This window comes from Watersipora subatra, chromosome 11 (genome assembly GCF_963576615.1).
Source record: "Watersipora subatra chromosome 11, tzWatSuba1.1, whole genome shotgun sequence".
NCBI classification, from domain to species: domain Eukaryota; kingdom Metazoa; phylum Bryozoa; class Gymnolaemata; order Cheilostomatida; family Watersiporidae; genus Watersipora; species Watersipora subatra.
In genome coordinates, this window is record NC_088718.1 from 15526820 (window position 1) to 15545793 (window position 18974).

Consider the following 18974-nt stretch of genomic DNA (forward strand, 5'->3'; position numbering starts at 1 on the left):
CCCAACAGAAGGAGGCAATGGCAAACCACTGTTAAAACCTGCCAAGAAAAGTCATGGTTATAGTAAGGGGTGTAGAACCATGATCACCTGCATCTTCACAGGGCATGGCATTCATAGTTGCAGATACATATCTGCAACTATGAATTTGGTATAACAATTGTGATCATGATAAAATGAAAAATTATAATATTTTTGTTAAATTCTATTCAAGCATGAATATTGACTCACAAAAACGCAGCAGGGGCATCACCACAATGAAGTTTCGTTCATGTCAGTGATTCTATTGCTAAATATGAGGGTGGAGGAAGTGATTTTTACATAAGGCAGCAGAGAGGCATAGATCTTCCTATCACCAGCCTAGCTGAGGAATAAGGCATCACCTACTTACCCATAGCTAGGGACACAATCAATTGAAGTGTGTGTATCCTACAAGAGTCAAATTATGGCAAAATATATAAAGTTATTTTAAATTATCGGTAAATAAATTATAACTTAATAAAATATCGGTGAAACAAACAAGGATGAAAATTTAAAATCGGGAAAGGTCAATCAAGGTCAATTTCTCTCGACTTTACTAATAGTCAACCAATGACTAAAATGAGCTGCCGATTGCCTGTCTTTGAGAGCTGTAACCAAACAAAAAATGCATACCAAGGTAAACTTTACAGATTTGGCTAGTTAACCATAAATATATTAATTTTGAAAAAATCCAATTATAGGCAAAGTTTGCATGTCAGCTTTTGTACTATAAATTAACTGTGATGTCATAATGCAAAGCTTGCTCATTCGCTCTGGTTTCCTCCAAGCAAAGAAAGCATATATTTTACTGATAAGGAGATTTGCCTCTTGATATCTCTGATTTCCAAATTAAAAGCGGCAGTAATTCTGTGTTTCTGCAGGGTTGATGACATTGTAAGAGAGAATTCTGAACTGAAACAGAAATGTGACACTTATGAGAGCAGTAATCGATCTCTCCTCAAGCAGTTGGAGAAACTGCAGGCGGTCCTCAAGAGAATCAGCCCGAGACCAGTGACAGCACAGACCGGAACGTGTCTACTAGTAAGTTGTGTCTCTCAGTCATTCCTTGGATTCTAAGTCTATAATTCATTAAAAGGCTATCCATCGAAACATTCATAATCAGAATAGTGATTTAAAAAGCTAATTCAAATGTACCTTTTACCTACTAGTTTAACAAATGGTAAATTTTGAGAAGTTATACTTCACTATACATTGAAGTTTTGTAAATGTTATTTGACAAATAAATAAAATGATAATTAAAAATTCTCCTTGAACCTCATGAAAGTAATTATTGTCATACCATGATTGTCACCAATCAGGTGATAGCTTTTCGTAGTTGCCATGACCAGAGCCGTATAGCTTCACAGAGTCCCGCTACCAAAACCGGAAACAAAAACGCTTGTTTTCAAACAAACCCGATCGACAGGCTGATTTCTAATGGAATATTCATACCTCGCTCTCCACATCTCACATTTTTGCATTTACTTCATGTTTTTATAAAAAGTTATTAGTAGCTTTTTGTAGGGAATTTTGTCCTCTTTCAAATGGTGTATGATACAACAATCAGTTTCAGAGCGACTGCCAATGAGAGTAATTTTTGTTGGTTAATGTTGTGGCATTTCCATTATAACTTATATTACAATAGTAGGTGTGGCGTGTTGGTTTGAAAATGAGCGAGTTCTCATATACGCTTCCATTGGTGGCGGGACTCTGTGAAGCTATACGGCTCTGGCCAGGACAACATGTCAATTACTTATGCTCCATAATAAGTTCAATGTTTAGGATGTTGCAGTGTTAAGATGCTATTGTCTGATGCGTATGGTACCTTGGAGGAGGCATAGTCTGGGTATTTCACAAAATATACTCCATTAAATTTTTTTCATTTTTTGATTCATGCCAAACCGTAGGCTGTTTTTGCAATGTTATGCAGGAATGCTGCTGACTGCATTTTTGCTGACAGCTGCCCTCGGTAGACTTTAAACATTTTTCCCACTTCATTCATTCAAATTTCAAATGCGCGCTTTTCAGCTGGACAGGTGGGAGCCGTAATGAACAGCATAGAACGTTTTTTTTAACAAAGTGCTTGCGTTAATGCGCATCATGTGAATGTTGCGCGTGGTAACTCAACGCGCGCACAATTCCAAATTCCATCATTCGCACAATGGAAACAGCGTGCATGTCACAGCAAGTAATGCTACAGCAAGTAATGCTACAGCAAGTAATACTACAGCAAGTTATGTGACGAAAACAGGATTTTGTTACATTCTAGTTGTCACATGGTCTGCTCATGAGTGCAAATCAGATCAAAGTTACTGTGCGAGGAGGAAGATTCTCATCATATCTAGTGTATGCACCACCAACACTAGGAAGCCACTCCATAGGAGAAAAAAAGTTGTTTATAAAGCAGTTTTGTAAATGTCTGCTGGCTGGTTCACAATCGCAAGTGAATGATTAAATTTTTGATAACCAAAAGAAATAGTAAGAATCCAAACACGCTTCATAATTGGGATGGACAGCGAGCTAAGGTATCCCGGCCCGCAATGACTAACACTTATGTTAAAAATATTGCTATGTCATTCATTTGGCTCACTCAAAATATACATTGCCATTTTTGTGATTAGTTGATGTGCCAGGGATCTCCTAGTTAATCTTGTCTGACCTTTTCTTGTAAATACGAACAATTTAAAGAAATGCTGTATTTCAAGTTACGATCTTAATGGTCTTTGATAATTATCATAAACAGTTCATACCGTGCCATCAGCATCAAACCATCTGCATCGTCGCCTGACTATGGGAAAACATGACACATTGGTTCATGCATGCTGAGCTTAGAATGAATATTTGTCTGAATACAGCCATCCGTGTCACGCTTGACTCGGATTCTGTCAGCAGCAACTGTCAGCATAATGAATACATTTTTTCATGTGCATCGGCGTTTATTGTCATAGCTCCTTTATCCGCTACACACCCTGATCTCCATCCGTATGCTGTGTAAATAACTAACTCTTCACACTCATGCGTGTTACGTTTGCTGCGCACTTGATGTGTGTACATAGAGGTACCTAAATAGATATTTATCTACCTGTTTGCAGCGTATAAGCTCTTGCGCGTCACTAAGAAAGTAATTTCTGAAAGTAAATAGGTCCATTGGTGTTTAACCGGCAATCCTTCAAATAATTGCTTTTCTAAAAAAATGTTTTTCATCGTGATTCTCATTCTCGCTCTATTGTCAAATAGATCTACTGTTATGCAGCCCCACTGTTGAGTAGCTCTACTGTTGAGTAGCTCTACTGTTGAGTAGCTCTACTGTTGAGTAGCTCTACTGTTGAGTAGCTCTACTGTTGAGTAGCTCTACTGTTGAATAGCTCTACTGTTGAATAGCTCCACTGTTGAGTAGCTCTACTGTTGAGTAACTTTACTGTTGAGTAGCACTTGTGTTGAATAGCTTTGTTGGTCACCTGTGATGGTCAAAAAATGCTGCAGAAATTGTTCGAGTCATTTGGCGGGAAGTTTGGGTCTCATGATCGGATTACGATTAGATAATTAGACCAAGCTTAAACGAAACTATAAAGTAGTGAGCATCTATATTTGATAAGGGCTGTTTGACTGTTGAGCAGCTCTTCTGTTAAGTAGCTCTGCTGTTGAGTAGCTTTAATGTTGAGCCACTCTAATGTTGAGTAGCTCTACTGGTGAGTAATTGTAGTTTTAAGTATTTCTGGAATGTTGACTGAGCACTGCTGTTTGCATTGTGATTACTAACACATTGTTCGCAAATCTTTAAAGGTTGACTTGCAACAAAATTCCCATTACAGTTATTTGGTATCAAAAGATTCACCATGTCTTACTCTGCTGTGTTGTGATGTGATAACAAGCTCTGAAAAGCTAAAAAAACGAACAGTTAAAAAAACAGCCGTAGGTTGGAATCCCTTTATTTTGTTGACGTATTCAACTCGACCTGGTTATTGTTTTGACATGTGATGCTATCACGTCTCGGCCAATAAAAGGCTCAATATAAAACATCTTGTAGCACTAGTTTATGACAAATACTTCGGGTTCTACTGAAAAGCCCTTATTAAATATAGATGCTTGCTACTTTACAGTTTTGCTCCAGTTCGGTCTAATCATCTAGTCATAATCTGATTATGTGACCCATACTTCCTGGCAAATAGCGCGAACAGTTTCTGCTACATTTTTCGACCATCACAGAGGACCTACAGGCTCCTCATTCTTTCTCAGAGGATGATATGATTTCTGAAATTAATTTTTCGGCTAGGCTTTGAGATATCAGTGCTCAAAATGACAGCATTACAATGATAATGAAATTGACGCGTAGGGTTGCGCAAGGACAATAGACACGGTTTTATTGAATGCGGAAAGTTTATTTGTGAAAATATTTTGATGAATGAGGTTACATGAAAGTGTAACCAGAAGCACATCATGTACAACTACATCACATTTGAGTTGTTTTGGAAAGGGATTCCAACCTACGGCGTTTTCGTGATGGCTGCGATTAACTGTTCCTTTTTTAGCTTTCAAGAGCTTGTAATCACATTTCCACATATTTTGAACCTACAACACAACAGAGTAAGACATGGTGAATCCTTTGATACCAAATAATTGTAGTGTGAATTTTGTTGGAAGTCAACCTTTAAACAATTATTGTGTATTTTATGGCATGCTATTGACCAATCATCTATAATTTTTTTTGTAATTTGGTTAACTAACTTGTAAACAAGGCAGGTCAGGTATCATGCTCACCATATCTACCTCATTACCTCATTTTTGCGCATGACTCTAAAGGGTTATATGTATGAAATTTATTTCTACTTAGATGATTGGTCAAACAAACCTGAGACACTTGAACTCTGTTTGAAGCAAATTTAATGGGCTGAAAACATTGCGCTAATGTGCACTTAGCCTAAGTTCGTTTGCGTGAACCAACCTTCTACAAACTATCGTCATCTTCTTACAGGTGATGGTACTATGTTTCGCTGTGTTTCTTGGTAACTGGAACCCATTAAATTCTTCATGGCCATCATATGGTGAAGGTCCTTCTATATCACTAGATAGTCCTATAGCTGACAGTCTATATGATGCCTCATATTCAGGTAAGGGTCGACAACTCCAATTAATTACATTGAATTGTGCAATTATGATTGTTTAGGTATTTGAAGCATTTGTTCATACGTTTGAGGAAGATTTTATAATTAATATATTTATTTATCATGATTAATAACTACGTCTGGAAAAAGATGTGATTTGAATGAAAAGTCACATACTCAACTAGTACATATGTTGGCACCAGCAACAACTTGTCATATACATGTATATATTTATATGTATATACCGTAAAACCTCTAATTGAACGCCATAGCGCTGTATTTTTCAATCTTTTTTCTATATTGACAGTCAATTGGAGGCAGCGTTGAAATAGAGGCTGGCCATTTTTCAAATGGCTCGTCAGAATTTTGATAAGATAGATTTAGCCCTCTTACGGGTGAAGCAAATGTCGCCTATACGTATTTTGCTCTCTTTTTCTGGTGGAGCGGTATTAAACCTTTTGAATGCAATAAATCTGCTAACTTACCTCCAACTTTTCAAAGATCTCTTAATAATAAATATGCATCGAGAAACTAAGAAATATCTCTACGAGTTGATATCTATTGCTTGTAATTGACCTGCGAAGATATTATAGCCTGTGTCCTTCTTTGCAATTAGTTGGAGCTTTCAATTTTTAATTCATTTTAAATTTGAAGAAATATTTCTATTTTATATTTATATTTAGCATTGTTGCATAAAAACTCATTCATTAATATGTTTGCTACAGTTTGCAGCCAAAACTAGCTTTTTATGTGCAATAGAAGAGGAGTTACGAGCATCAATCAATTGTAAGATCAGATTACCGCAATGATGCTATCAAATTTTATGCTATAAATTTGCAAATTTATAAGTTATATAATGATAGTCTATCAAATATCAAGATAGTTTATCAATATATAAATTTTCAAATTTATATATTGATAATCTACCAAATGCTACAAATAGTCATGAACAAATGTCATAAACGAACCATACTTATATTACATGCAGAAACAAAGAATTTTTAAAACAAAAATATTTGCATCGATTGCTTGGATAGCTGCGTTCTGGTTATTGCTTTTGATGGAACGAACATCTTCTGTTGTCCGATACCTTCCAAAATGTCTTCTCACCTCATCTCTTCTTCTGCACTGCTGAACTAGTCGATATTAGTGTTCAAACAATTTTTAGCCTAAATGCATTGCGTAGAGGTTTTGCTCGCTTCACGTAACCTCTGGTCAAAAACTTCCAAACCATTTTTATATATGTACATCGAAGTATCAAGACCGCGTTAAACAAGGAACTACTAATAGCCTGAGACTGTTATTGATTATTTTTATGGTGTTGCTTTTAAAGTTTTAACAAAACATACGAAAAGCTTGGACAACGAGAAAATTGATTGTTATTAATGTCAACGATTCAATATCAAGACGGTTTCATGGACAATTTTCTACTGATCATCATAAAGATCAAAGACAGTCAAAGTGGCGGTCAAATGGAGGTGGCGTTCTGATAGAGGGTGGCACTCTATTTATCAACCTTTCTCTCGTAGTGGCGGTCAATTAGAGGTGGCATTCAATTGGAGATTTTACGGTATATATGGATATATATATACATATATATATGGATATATACATGTATGTATTTATATGAATATATATTTGTATATATATGAATATATACATGTATGTATTTATATAAATATATATATATTTGTATATATTTGTATGCATGTATATATTAATATGTCTATGAGAATATATTTACATGTATATACTCATGTATAAGTGGAATTCAAAGAGAATTCAAAGTTTCTGGGAAAGAATTCAAAGTAAAAATTTTTATAATTGACTTATACATGGGTAATACCTATAATGGTGCTATTTTTGTCTTAAAATTATCGATATTAAACATGAGATCAACGTGTACATGAATGCATGCATCATACATATACAGTATATATAATGTATTTGACAGCTTGTAAGAGTCACTGATTTATGTATATTATATGTATAATATATGCCACATATATTATTAGTACAATATATGCTACATATGTTATATGTTATATATTCCCACGACTGAACACGAGCGAAGCAAGTTTTTGGGAGCTTTATGATAAATGCATGTGTGCACACAACTCCCAAAAGTATCCATCGACGGCCATACCCAAACCCTTGTACCGAAATCCCATCAAAGAATTTAACCATTTTTCTTTGGAATTCTTTAAGTATAATAATGATACAAAACACCTATACACCTATTTAAATATGTTACCAAGTCTTTGAAAAGTGTCGACGATATTTTAAAACTTACCCATCTGATCGGATTATACATAACTAGAAAGATTAATTTGTCCTAAAATCGCCATTAAAACCTGACAAGCCTCTTCAATCAAAATTAGGACCAACCAACAAAACGCCCATCAAGCCGTGCGACAGAGAGTAGAACCATAAAGCCATGCGCATTTCACGAGAAAACGTCCACATTTCACCAGTCTATGGCCGAAATTACCGCTAGAATATCGTTTGTTGCTCTCTATCGGAAGAGTATAGTTCATATTGGAAAAAATTTGTTTCTTGTTACAACGGTAAAATATTGAGAATAGTAACTTTAAGATCTTGAGATTAGATTTTACTGAACTATACTTTGCCCTATTATTCGAGAAACTGAAAACTTTGCGCACCTTCAGTAAAATCCAATTTCAAGATATTAAGGTTACTATTCATCGGCTCACACAAACCAACCCTCAATATTTTACCGTTGTAACAGGAAACGAACCTTTTTTAATATGAACTATACCCTTCCTTCTCTCGAGTTCGAAACATTAACGACTTACTTGTTAATAACTTCGTTAGGGAGTGCATCACTCGATTAGCTATCAATGACCAAATCCTAAAACATAAAAGAGAGGAGACTAGACTGCGCGACCTTTAACAGAACACTGCACTTATCTAACAAAACTATTTCTATTATTTTCTATAGGAAATTTTTCGAAACACTTTATATGTCTCCTTTTCTATATTTCTATTATTATATATTTCCTTTGTTATTAGTTCGTATACAAAATACTTTAAATATACTTTTATAGGGCCTATATATAAATCTATTTACAACATTATTCTATATCATATACCATTATTCCATTTCTATTACCTTACTAGCTGTGCCACCCGGCGTTGCCCGTGTAATAGAAGAGTTTTTGGACAGAAAATTGATTTGTATTTAACATATAACAACATTTGCCATTCTAACTTCCAAATTACATATCATGAGAGAAGTGTTTCGTGTAGTTGAAATAAATTAAGAGAAAAATAAAAACAACTGTAAAGGTTTTAAAACTTTGTCAAACAACTGTAACTTTCAAGCTAGTAGCCTGGCATATTGCCAATGAAAAATTTCACTAAGTTAGTTAATAAGATTAGGCTTCCAATGTAAGCCATGACTTTGAGTCTGCATTGTTGTCCAGCTCAGCTGTTCTAATAATAGCTATAGCCGGAAACCCTACACACATACGACAGACATACTTTGAGAAATACATATATACATGTAGATATACAGCTTTACATTCCCTATATACTTTCCATTCACAAAATTCCTAACACTTTTTATACTTACACTTCTAAAATAGAACTTTTTCTCCTTTATATATTTATTTATATTACACTACCAAATACAACTGTAATATCAACAATTAACCAATTACTCATATACCTGGTTTCAATCCAACTTTACCTCCAAAATAAATTGTTAGTTGCACCTTATTCATTCATGGGCTCTGTATGACAGGGGAATTTCTAGTTTATATAATATATATTTTTATATGTATTATCGTTAGAACTGCTAGTTTTGTAAAGAATAAGTTACCCTAATTGAGAGCAGATCCATATCTGTTCGAAACAAATTTGCAGTGAGTGACCAACAGCTAAGTGCTGTTCATATTCTATAATAGATATAATATGTTATATATATATATATATTTCATTAGTAAAAAGGCAAAGCTGTGGTCTTGAATAATAGGTAAAATTAAGGTGTAAAAATGACCTCTAAAAGCACTTCACAGACCACAGCTTGGCCTTTTTATTGATGAAATATACGTTTTGCTACTAAAAAGCAAGAATTTCTTGTTTCTCTGTAGTTGAGCACCATTTTAAACACTACAGTGCTGGCTCTGCTGCTGCCTTAGTATGTTCTGAATTCCCTGAATTGCCTCAGAGTTGTGCTATCTTGCACATTTGTATTTTGGTCTTGCTCATTGGTGGTTTGTTTGTAATATATATATTACAAACACAAATATTTATATATACATATTACAATTATATACACACGTATACTAGCTGTGCCACCCGGCATTGCCTGAGCAATAAAAAAGTATTTGGACAGAAAACTGATTTGTATTTAACTTATATCAACATTTGCCATTCTAACTTTCAAACTACATATCATGAGAAAAGTGTTTTGTGTAGTTGAAATAAATTAGGAGAGAAATAAAACAACTGTAAAGGTTTTCAAACTTTGTCAAACAACTTTTGAACTTTATATCATGAGGAAAATGTTTCGTGCAGGTCGAATAAATAAAAAAATAAAACGACTATAAAAAGGTTTAGATGTAAATGTGAAATAATTAGCAAGTTATAGCTAAATTAAGTCTGTTTTGCTTTGATTACAATAAAAGATGATTCGGTAATGGTACAATTAATACGAACTGAGAAAACAAAATAAAAATCTTGACTATGTAGCATCAATAATAACAACTCTTGCATAGAAGTGTGTGTGTATAAAAAGGTTACTGTTCCACCAGAAGCTATCCATCAAAACTTTGAATACGAAGATACTGGTACTTCTCAATACAAGTACAAATGTAAAAATGAGACATTGTCTTGTCTTTGTCTGACTGATCGGAGAGATAATGTCGAGGATCTTACATTGGATACAATACAATTGTCCGCGTGAGAAAAAATAGCCTTGACCTCAGATATAGTAATTGAACCTTGCGAAAAATATTTCTTAACAGGGGCATCGTAACGCGTGGCACATCGGTAAAATAATCAGCATGCGCTTTAGCTATAGGCGGAATGACAGACAGAAGGACATGCTTTGAGAAATATATATATACTAGCTGTGCTACCTAGCATTACCCGGGTGTTAAAAATCAGCTCATAAACAATGAGAAGTAATGAGAAGTGATAAGAGTTGCCTGCCACTTGCTATTAGCCTGGCAGATTGCCAATGAAAATTTTTATTAAGCTCACTAATGACAATCACTTAAGCAATCACCCTGCGTGGTATGCAAAGCCATTGGGTATGTGCTCCCATATAGCGACTTATATCGGCAAGTGAATAACTCAATCTCTCTAAGGCGTCAGACTGGCAAACAGTAGAGTCCAAGATCAAATCTTCTTTGGTTCAGATTCTTTATTCCAAGATTTTAATAGCTATATCCAGAATGCAGACGGACATACAACATACTTTGAGAAATATATAGTTATGATATGATTTTTTTCTGTTACAGCGAGGAGCTCGAGAGTTCTCACATCATTGGTTGAATCTACACAAACTCACTCAGAACCTTGGCCAATCAAATTAGCTAAACATTCAATACGTTGGTCAGCCAGCCTTCTCTTTGATGCAAATACTTCGAGCGTTATGCAGTGATTAAATATGGAATTTTCTTCTCTCTACTATTATAGTGTAGAAAAGTTTATAAATTACTAATTACTGTTTTCACTCACAGTAATAAAAGGTTTATAGCTAAACTTTTTGAGGATATGATTGGATGGTCGTTTGGGTGTCCCGCAATAAGGTAAATTGTTATCATAGACTTTACGCTATTGTACATCATAGAAAAACTTTGTTGGATTTTCTGACTGTTGCTCTATATGAGGAATTTAATCCTTTTTAGAAATGGCTTCAGTAGCCCTTGCTTTATGAGCAAGTGTTATTTTAATTTGGGAAAAGCTTGTGAATTGCTATAGTGGATGATTCTTCAATTGTACATATTATTTTGTACATAAACTTAGTGTATATAAAGATGTGTACAGAAGTACTAGCAAGAACCCTTTTCTACTAACTGACCATTTCTTTCTGCATTTGGTGCCCGTTCTTTTCTCACTAGCATTGCTTCCTTCTCAAATAATATTTATTTTATATTATTGTACTAGTGGGGTGAGTTTATTTATTTATATTAGAAGTAATAGCTGATTCTTATTTCTAACATCTCATTGTTGATTTTATTACATTTTTGGGTTTTTATAGATCTGTTTAAGTTGTGGTAAATATTCTTCTGCTAAATATAACATTGACATATGTGGCATAAAATACATGTATATGTGTTTTACTAGTCATGCATATTGAATATGTTTGCTGTCTGTTTGATTCAAAAAACTGTCATGAGCAAAAACCCTTAGTGATTTTAGACAGCATATTAAAGGTGTACTAGTTAAATGGTACTAGTTGGTAATAAAATGATTACTCAATGAATTTGAGTAACTTAAGCTAGTAATTTAAGCCAGTCTAAATCTTTACTGAGCTGTGTCTGAAGCTCACTAAGTTATGTGATCACTAAGTTATGTGTAATGATCTCTCACGCAATCATGATGTTCAAACGAGCTAGCAGTAACCAATGATATTTTCCCAAGCGCTTTAAGCTTGCATATTTTACCTGATGTAATTAGTATAAACACAATGATCTCATTGTCTAGCGATGTAGCCGCGTGGCCTGGTGAATAGGACGTCTGCCCGCAGAGGTGGAGGTACTGAGGTCAAATCCGCTACAAAGTGGGTTTTTTGTAACTAAAGCTTTCTCCCTGTAGCTGGATACACGAACAACAAATGGCCTACACACGAACAACAAACACTGTGATTCATATACGTAGATTAGCTATCTGAATTGAACAATTTCTCATTTGCTAAGAAGAGTAAGTTACTGCACTTGCTCTTTGGAGAGAATTTGTTCACTTTGTTATGTTACAATGCACACACTTAAAATGCTTACAATGCTTGCATGTATGTTGATGTTTTTAAGGTGCAGTCATAATATAGCGCTTTTAATTAAGTCGTGAAAACTCTTTAAATAGCAGTTCATATATGGAAGTTAGAATGAAGCCTTTGATTGGCCTCATTAACATAATCTGCTGTCCAGTTACCCAATTGGATTATCTCACAGTGTAGGGGTCAATTGGATACCCAACTGGATAACAATGTGATCCTCTCACTGTATGAGACTGTGTGTGTGTGGTGTGTATGTATGTTCGTGTGTGCGCGTTCGTATGTATGTATGTTCATGTGTGGTGTGTATGTATGTTCATGTGTGGTATGTATGTTTGTGTGCGCATTCGTATGTATGTATGTTCATGTGTGGGCGTTCGTGTGTATGGATGTTCATGTGCGTGTGTTTGTGTGTTCATGTATGTGTGTTCATGTGTGTGCGTTTGTGCGTGCGTTCATGTGCGCGTTTGCGTGTGTGCGTTCGTGTGTGTGGGTGCGTATGTGCGCGTTTGTGTGTGTTCGTGTGTGTGTGTGTTGTGAGTGCGTGCGTGTTTGACCAATCTTTTTCTATGCTAGTTCTCTTGCTCAAAAAAAGGCTTAGAACAAAATCTATTTATAGGTCTTTATACTTGAATAGTTAGAAGAATTAGGACAAAGATAAAAGCTGCGCTTTTAAAGTATTCTGTTCTCCATAAAAAGCCAATTGCTAAAATGTCATTTTTGTACTTTATTTTATAGTATCATTATCTGACTGCGTGGTCAATACAATTTTTTACGTTTCGGTCAATAAAAATTTCAGAAAAAAATAATAGACACATCTCCTTTCATCAACAAAATTGCACACACATTCCTTAAGGTAAGATGGAAACTGACTAGCCAAATGGGCAAGTATAAACAGTTTCTAACACGATTAGTCATTTTTTGTCATTGAAATTAGTTCAACAGCTTATAGGTATATTATACATACAATCAGACAAACCTGTAGAGACCTTGTCTTTGTCCTGTAAAAACTCATGGTGAATTTAGCTTTTTAATTGCGAAAAGTTTTGGTTAACTCTGAAACTCCCCTCGACACATCTCTCCCAATGTCTCACAAAGGACTACTGAACACGGCTTAGTGTCGCTGTGAGCATGTTGCATCGGCAGCTTCTTTTATTTCTTCAATGCTGGCAAGGTCATTTTCCTTTTTGTAATTCTCTAATTATAGAAATTTAATGCAGATATAGACCTAATAGCCATATACAGTCTATATATATAATATATATATATGTCTATATATGTACACGTATATATATGTATATATATATACATGTATATATAAATATATATATACATCTATATATGTCTAGTATGTATATACATATATATATCCCTAGTATATATATAAAAAATTGTTTTCTCACCCCGGTTAACCCATATGGATGGTAATTTCCGCTCTAACTTGGGTCTCCTACCAGAGACCTGGGAGTTTGAGCACTCGCCTCAAGATCTTAGCTGTTCCCATTAGCGCACTTTTCTGCAACTCACCTGAGTTGATTGCTGTCGGTGTCTGGGCAAGCCACATTTTATGCGCCGGTGTTATTGCACCCAGTGCCCCAATGACTACTGGAATTACAGTTGTTCTTACATCCCAGCATTTTTCAATCTCTTCTCAAACAGGGAGATATTTCTCTACCTTTTCTTTTTCTTTGTATATTGTAGTCATTGGGTACTGCTGTATCTATTATAGTAGCCCTTTTGTTGTCCTTGTCCACCACCACTATATCTGGTTGGTTTGCTAGGACATGCTTGTCAGTCCAGATGTAAAAGTCCAAGAGGATCTTGGCGCAGTCATTTTATTGACCTTACCTGGAGCTTCCTACCAGTGTTGTGGTTTATTAAGGCCATACTCATCACATAGACTTCTATACACAACACCTGCGACATGATTATGCCGCTCAGTGTATGCGTTCCCTGCTAGCTGCTTGCATCCACTGATGATGTGTTGGATGGTCTCAGGCACATCTTTGCACAGTCTGCATCTAGGATCGTCTCTAGTGTGGTAGATCTTTGTTTGGAGTTGCCTTGTTGGGAGCACTTGCTCCTGGGCTGCCATGAGTAGCGACTCTGTATTGGCCGTTAGGTTTCCTTTGTTCAGCCATATATATGTCTGGTGAAGATCGCCAACCTTGGATATTTGTCGGTGGTAAGCACCATGAAGAGGTTTCATGTGCCAGTCAAATTCCTCATCATCAGGGCGAAGCTCCATTGTCAGAACAGCCGATTGAAATTTAGCTAGCAACTGCTAGCAAGCAAGTTTGCTGCTAGCTAGCAAATTGAAAGCTAGCAACTTATCTGAAGTGGCCATAGAGGCTGCATAAGCTTTGATACTTTGTTCTTCCACTTTCACTGTCTGCTGTACACTTTTGAGTCTTCTACTGCCATCTTTCTTATCCAGATACAATCTAGTAGTATCAGATTTTGGGTGGAATGCTCAATGCATGGTCAGCAGTTTACGAGTTGCTATATCTTTTTCCTTGATATCTTCCTCAATCCACTTTATTATGCCTGCTGGATATCTTATTACTGACAGTGCATAGGTATTTATTGCCATGACTTGATGCCTAGCATTGAGCTGGCTCGGTAGGACCTGCCGAAGGCATTTCTTGTATTCGGTAATCGCTTTGTGACGTACCTCGGCTTTGTGGTTGATGTTGCTTTGCATAATCCCCAAGTACTTGTACCCTTCTTCTATATCTTTGATGGTACCATTTGGCATTCTTAGGTCATCTGTGAGCATAGAATGGTCTTTCTTAAGAATTAGCCTTCCGCATTTCTCAATACCGAAGGTCATTCCGATGTCCTTGCTGTATACCTGAGTAAGGTGTATTAGCGAATCAATGTCCCTTTCTTTGTTAGCGTACAGCTTGATGTCATCCATGTAAAAGAAGTGGTTTATTTTGGTGCCACTCTTAAACTAGTACCCATAATGAGTATTCTCCAGCATATTGCTTAGAGGCTTTAGCCATATGCAGAAAAGCAGCGGTGATAAGGAGTCACCTTGATAGATGCCTCGCTTAATTTTTACACTCGCCAGGTTTTTGCCATTAGTCTCCAGTTTCGTCTTCCATTTGGTCATTGACATCTTGATGAATGCCTCAAGAACAGGGTGAACATTGTACATACTGAGGTACTCATGTATCCAACTATGGGGAATTGAGTCATAGGCCTTTTTGTAGTCAATCCAAGCCATGGCAAAATTGGTATGCCGCCTCCTGCTGTCTTGACAGACCGTCCGATCCACCAGTAACTGATGTTTGGCTCCTCGGGTGTTGCGCCCAATTCGTTTCTGAGCACTGGTCATATATGTCTGCAACTATTCCTGAGAGCAGGTTCCAGGTGGTGGGCAAGCACATTATTGGTTGATAGTTCTTGGGAATCGGCCCCTGCTTTGGATCTTTTATCAGAAGTACAGTTCGTCCTTTGGTCAGCCATTTCGGATGGTCGCCTTCTTCTATTAGGCATTCCATCGGCTTAGCCATTCTAGTGTGAAGTGATGTGAATTTCTTCAACCAGAAGGCTTGAATCATGTCATGGGCAGGTGCTGCCTAGTTCTTCATATGCTGCACTCTGCACTTGATGTCCACTTCGCTGATGGTGAGTCCTTGCTGAGCCACAATGTGTTGGTGGCTCGCTTTAAGCCTCTTTTAGCGAGAGAGAGAGATAGAGAAAGATAGAGAGAGAGATAAAGAGAGATAGAGAGAGAGATGGAGAGAGAGATGGAGAGAGACATAGAGAAAGAGATAAAAAGAGAGAGATAGAGAGATAGATGGAGAGAGAGAGATAGAGAGAGAGATAGAGAGAGAGATAGAGAGAGAGAGAGAGAGAGAGAGAGAGAGATAGAGAGAGATAGAGAGAGAGATAGAAAGAGAGAAAAAGAGAGAGATAGAGAGAGATAGAAAGAGAGAGATAGAGAGAGAGGGATAGAAAGAGAGAGATAGAGAGAAGTAGAGAGAAAGATAGAGAGAGTTAGAGAGATAGAGAGAAATAGAAAAAGAGATAGAGAGAGAGAGATATAGAGAGAGATAGAGAGAGATAGAGAGAGTTAGAGAGATAGAGAGAAATAGAGAAAGAGATAGAGAGAGAGATAGAGAGAGATATAGAGAGAGATATAGAGAGAGAGAGTTAGAGAGATAGAGAGAAATAGAGAAAGAGAGAGATAGAGAGAGATAGAGAGAGAGATAGAGAGAGTTAGAGAGATAGAGAGAAATAGAGAAAGAGATAGAGAGAGAGATAGAGAGAGTTAGAGAGATAGAGAGAAATAAAGAAAGAGATAGAGAGAGAGATAGAGAGAGAGATAGAGAGAGTTAGAGAGATAGAGAGAAATAGAGAAAGAGATAGAGAGAGAGAGATAGAGAGATAGAGAGATAGAAAGAGAGAGATAGAGAGAGAGAGAGATAGAGAGAGATAGAGAGAGAGATAGAGAGAGATAGAGAGAGAGATAGAGAGAGATAGAGAGAGAGATAGAAAGAGAGAGATAGAGAGAGAGAGATAGAGAAATAGAGAGAGATAGAGAGAGATATAGATATATATATATATATATCTATATGTAAAATTGAGTAAAAATGAAAGTTAAAGTTAAGTTTAAAACAACTTTATTACTAATAGTTTCATATTGCCATGCAATAATCATCAGATAAAATTGTTAGCACTAAGAACGACTTATATATAGATGGAAATAAAAGCGTAGGTCTTAAAATACCTAAATACACCACTGATACGTAGGATTAAAATTAAAAATAGCAAGCAACCCGATTTAAAGCCTCAACAAAGCAGAAGTTTAAAAGTTAAGTCTTAAAATTGCTTAAAAGGAATTTGCCAGTATGTCTACATGTTGAAACTAGTTCGCAGCGTTTGTTTAAGGTAGCAATGTTAGGATTGTATATAATATAAAATTTCTCATACAGACATAGGTTGCATCTGCCTGTGGTCTTGTTGTATGATGTAGCTCTTTTGACTATGCTCCACTTGATGTTATATTCTATGCCTTGGTCTTTTAAGGTCCATATGTGCTTACTGAGCTCGGTGCTTGATCTTTTCCCTACATCGGGTTGCTTGCTATTTTTAATTTTAATCCTACGTATCAGTGGTGTATTTAGGTATTTTAAGACCTACGCTTTTATTTCCATCTATATATAAGTCGTTCTTAGTGCTAACAATTTTATCTGATGATTATTGCATGGCAATATGAAACTATTAGTAATAAAGTTGTTTTAAACTTAACTTTAACTTTCATTTTTACTCAATTTTACATCGCTCTATTTTAATATTGAGCACTTTCATGCAAGAGACTGTTCATACTGCATCTACTGTATATATCTATATGTATATATATATATCTATATGTATATATATATATATATATATATATATATATATATATATATATATATATATATATATACATATGTCTCTGGTAGGAGACCCGAGTTAGAGCAAAAATTACCACCTACATGGGTTAACTGGGTGAGGAAACAATTTTTTATATATATATATATATATATATATATATATATAGACTTATAGAGATAGACATATATAAGATTTATATATATATAAATTTCAAAGTTCATGTATCTGTGTGTAGTTCGGTATAACTAGCTATAATTATTAAAATATTGGAATGAAGAATCCATATCGCAAAGGATTTGATCTCAGACCCCCCACCCCCATTAACCTCCTCAAATTAGCCATTAGCAATGTGCCAGGCTAATAGCAGTTTGCAGGCAACTACATTACCTATCATTGTTGATAAGCTGATTTCTAAAACCCTTGTAATGCCGGGCGTTCCGCAAGTATGTATGATGATGCATACCATATACGTATCACCAATGATATGCAATAATGGAAGGCTGTATATCATTGGTATCATCCTGCATGTATGATACATGCAGGATGAATGAACTTGAAATATAAAAAGCTTGTAGCGTGCTGTCGGTGAAGTTATGTGTTGAAAGCATTAAAGCTAAGTATCGTTTCAAATCAAAAGATTGTGTGTCAACAATAAAATCACTAAATTTGCAACAAAAAAAACTCTGTGCGAAACGACTAGACGTGAGTCAGAGGGTCCCTGTGTTTTCATGTATTAGAGGCGGACGGGTATAACTGGAGTGTCTCAGAACCTACATGCAACCTCAGAACCTCTATGCATGCATGCATACATGCATGTAAGAAAGAGGTACATACTGAGGTACTGGTCATAGCATGTATGCATGCAACATGTATGTATGCATGCATACATGCATGCATACATGCATGTATGCATGCATACATGCATGCATGTATGCATGCATGCATGCATGCATGTATGCATGCATAGAGGTTCTGAGGTTGCATGTAGGTTCTGAGACACTCCAGTTATACCCGTCCATTAGAGGCGCGTTAAAAGTTTAAACTTTGTGCCAGCGTTTTAATTGGTCAATCTAACTGGTCGATAAAGCGGGTGGCCATTGAGCGGACCCCTACCTAGTTCAGGGCTTTTCCGGAAATGGACACGCTGTATTTAAGATCATTTTTATGCTGAGGAAGATTTTTATTTTGTAAGTTAATCTGGATGGGCTATACATATGTTACATGTATTTCTCGTAAGTCTGTAAGATACTTTAACAGTGGTGATTTACTTTTTTTCTCTGAAATCGATCTATCTCTCTCTATAGTATTATCTCTATGGAACTTGATTTTACTCCAGATATTTATAAATCAGAAACAGATATTATTTGGTTGTATTTAAAAACAAATGTGGAAGAAGCGGAATCAATTTTTCCTAAGTATCAAGAACAAATTTATTTTATGATAAAAAACAAACAAAGCATAAGTAATATCTACGACCTGTTTATTAACGGTATTAACGA

At 35.8% G+C, this 18974-nt stretch overlaps 2 protein-coding genes across 3 annotated transcripts in view; both read left to right on the forward strand.

Annotated features, from left to right (window-relative positions):
- Window positions 1–11509, forward strand: part of LOC137408495 (cyclic AMP-responsive element-binding protein 3-like protein 1) — a 37516-nt gene extending 26007 nt beyond the window's left edge. Inside the window, exons 7-9 of the mRNA XM_068095039.1 lie at window positions 900–1059; window positions 4991–5126; window positions 10610–11509. Coding sequence (XP_067951140.1) covers window positions 900–1059; window positions 4991–5126; window positions 10610–10752 — 439 coding nt within the window. The 3' untranslated portion in view covers window positions 10753–11509. The remainder of the gene's footprint in view (window positions 1–899; window positions 1060–4990; window positions 5127–10609) is intronic.
- A 7061-nt stretch (window positions 11510–18570) lies between these two features.
- LOC137408448 (uncharacterized) overlaps window positions 18571–18974 on the forward strand; it is a 34482-nt gene continuing 34078 nt past the window's right edge. Inside the window, exon 1 of one of the 2 annotated variants that reach the window (XM_068094981.1) lies at window positions 18571–18662. The gene's annotated coding sequence lies outside the window, so the exon portion shown is untranslated. Of the gene's footprint in view, window positions 18708–18974 lie in introns of both variants that reach the window. The other variant, XM_068094980.1, reaches the window with a different exon arrangement.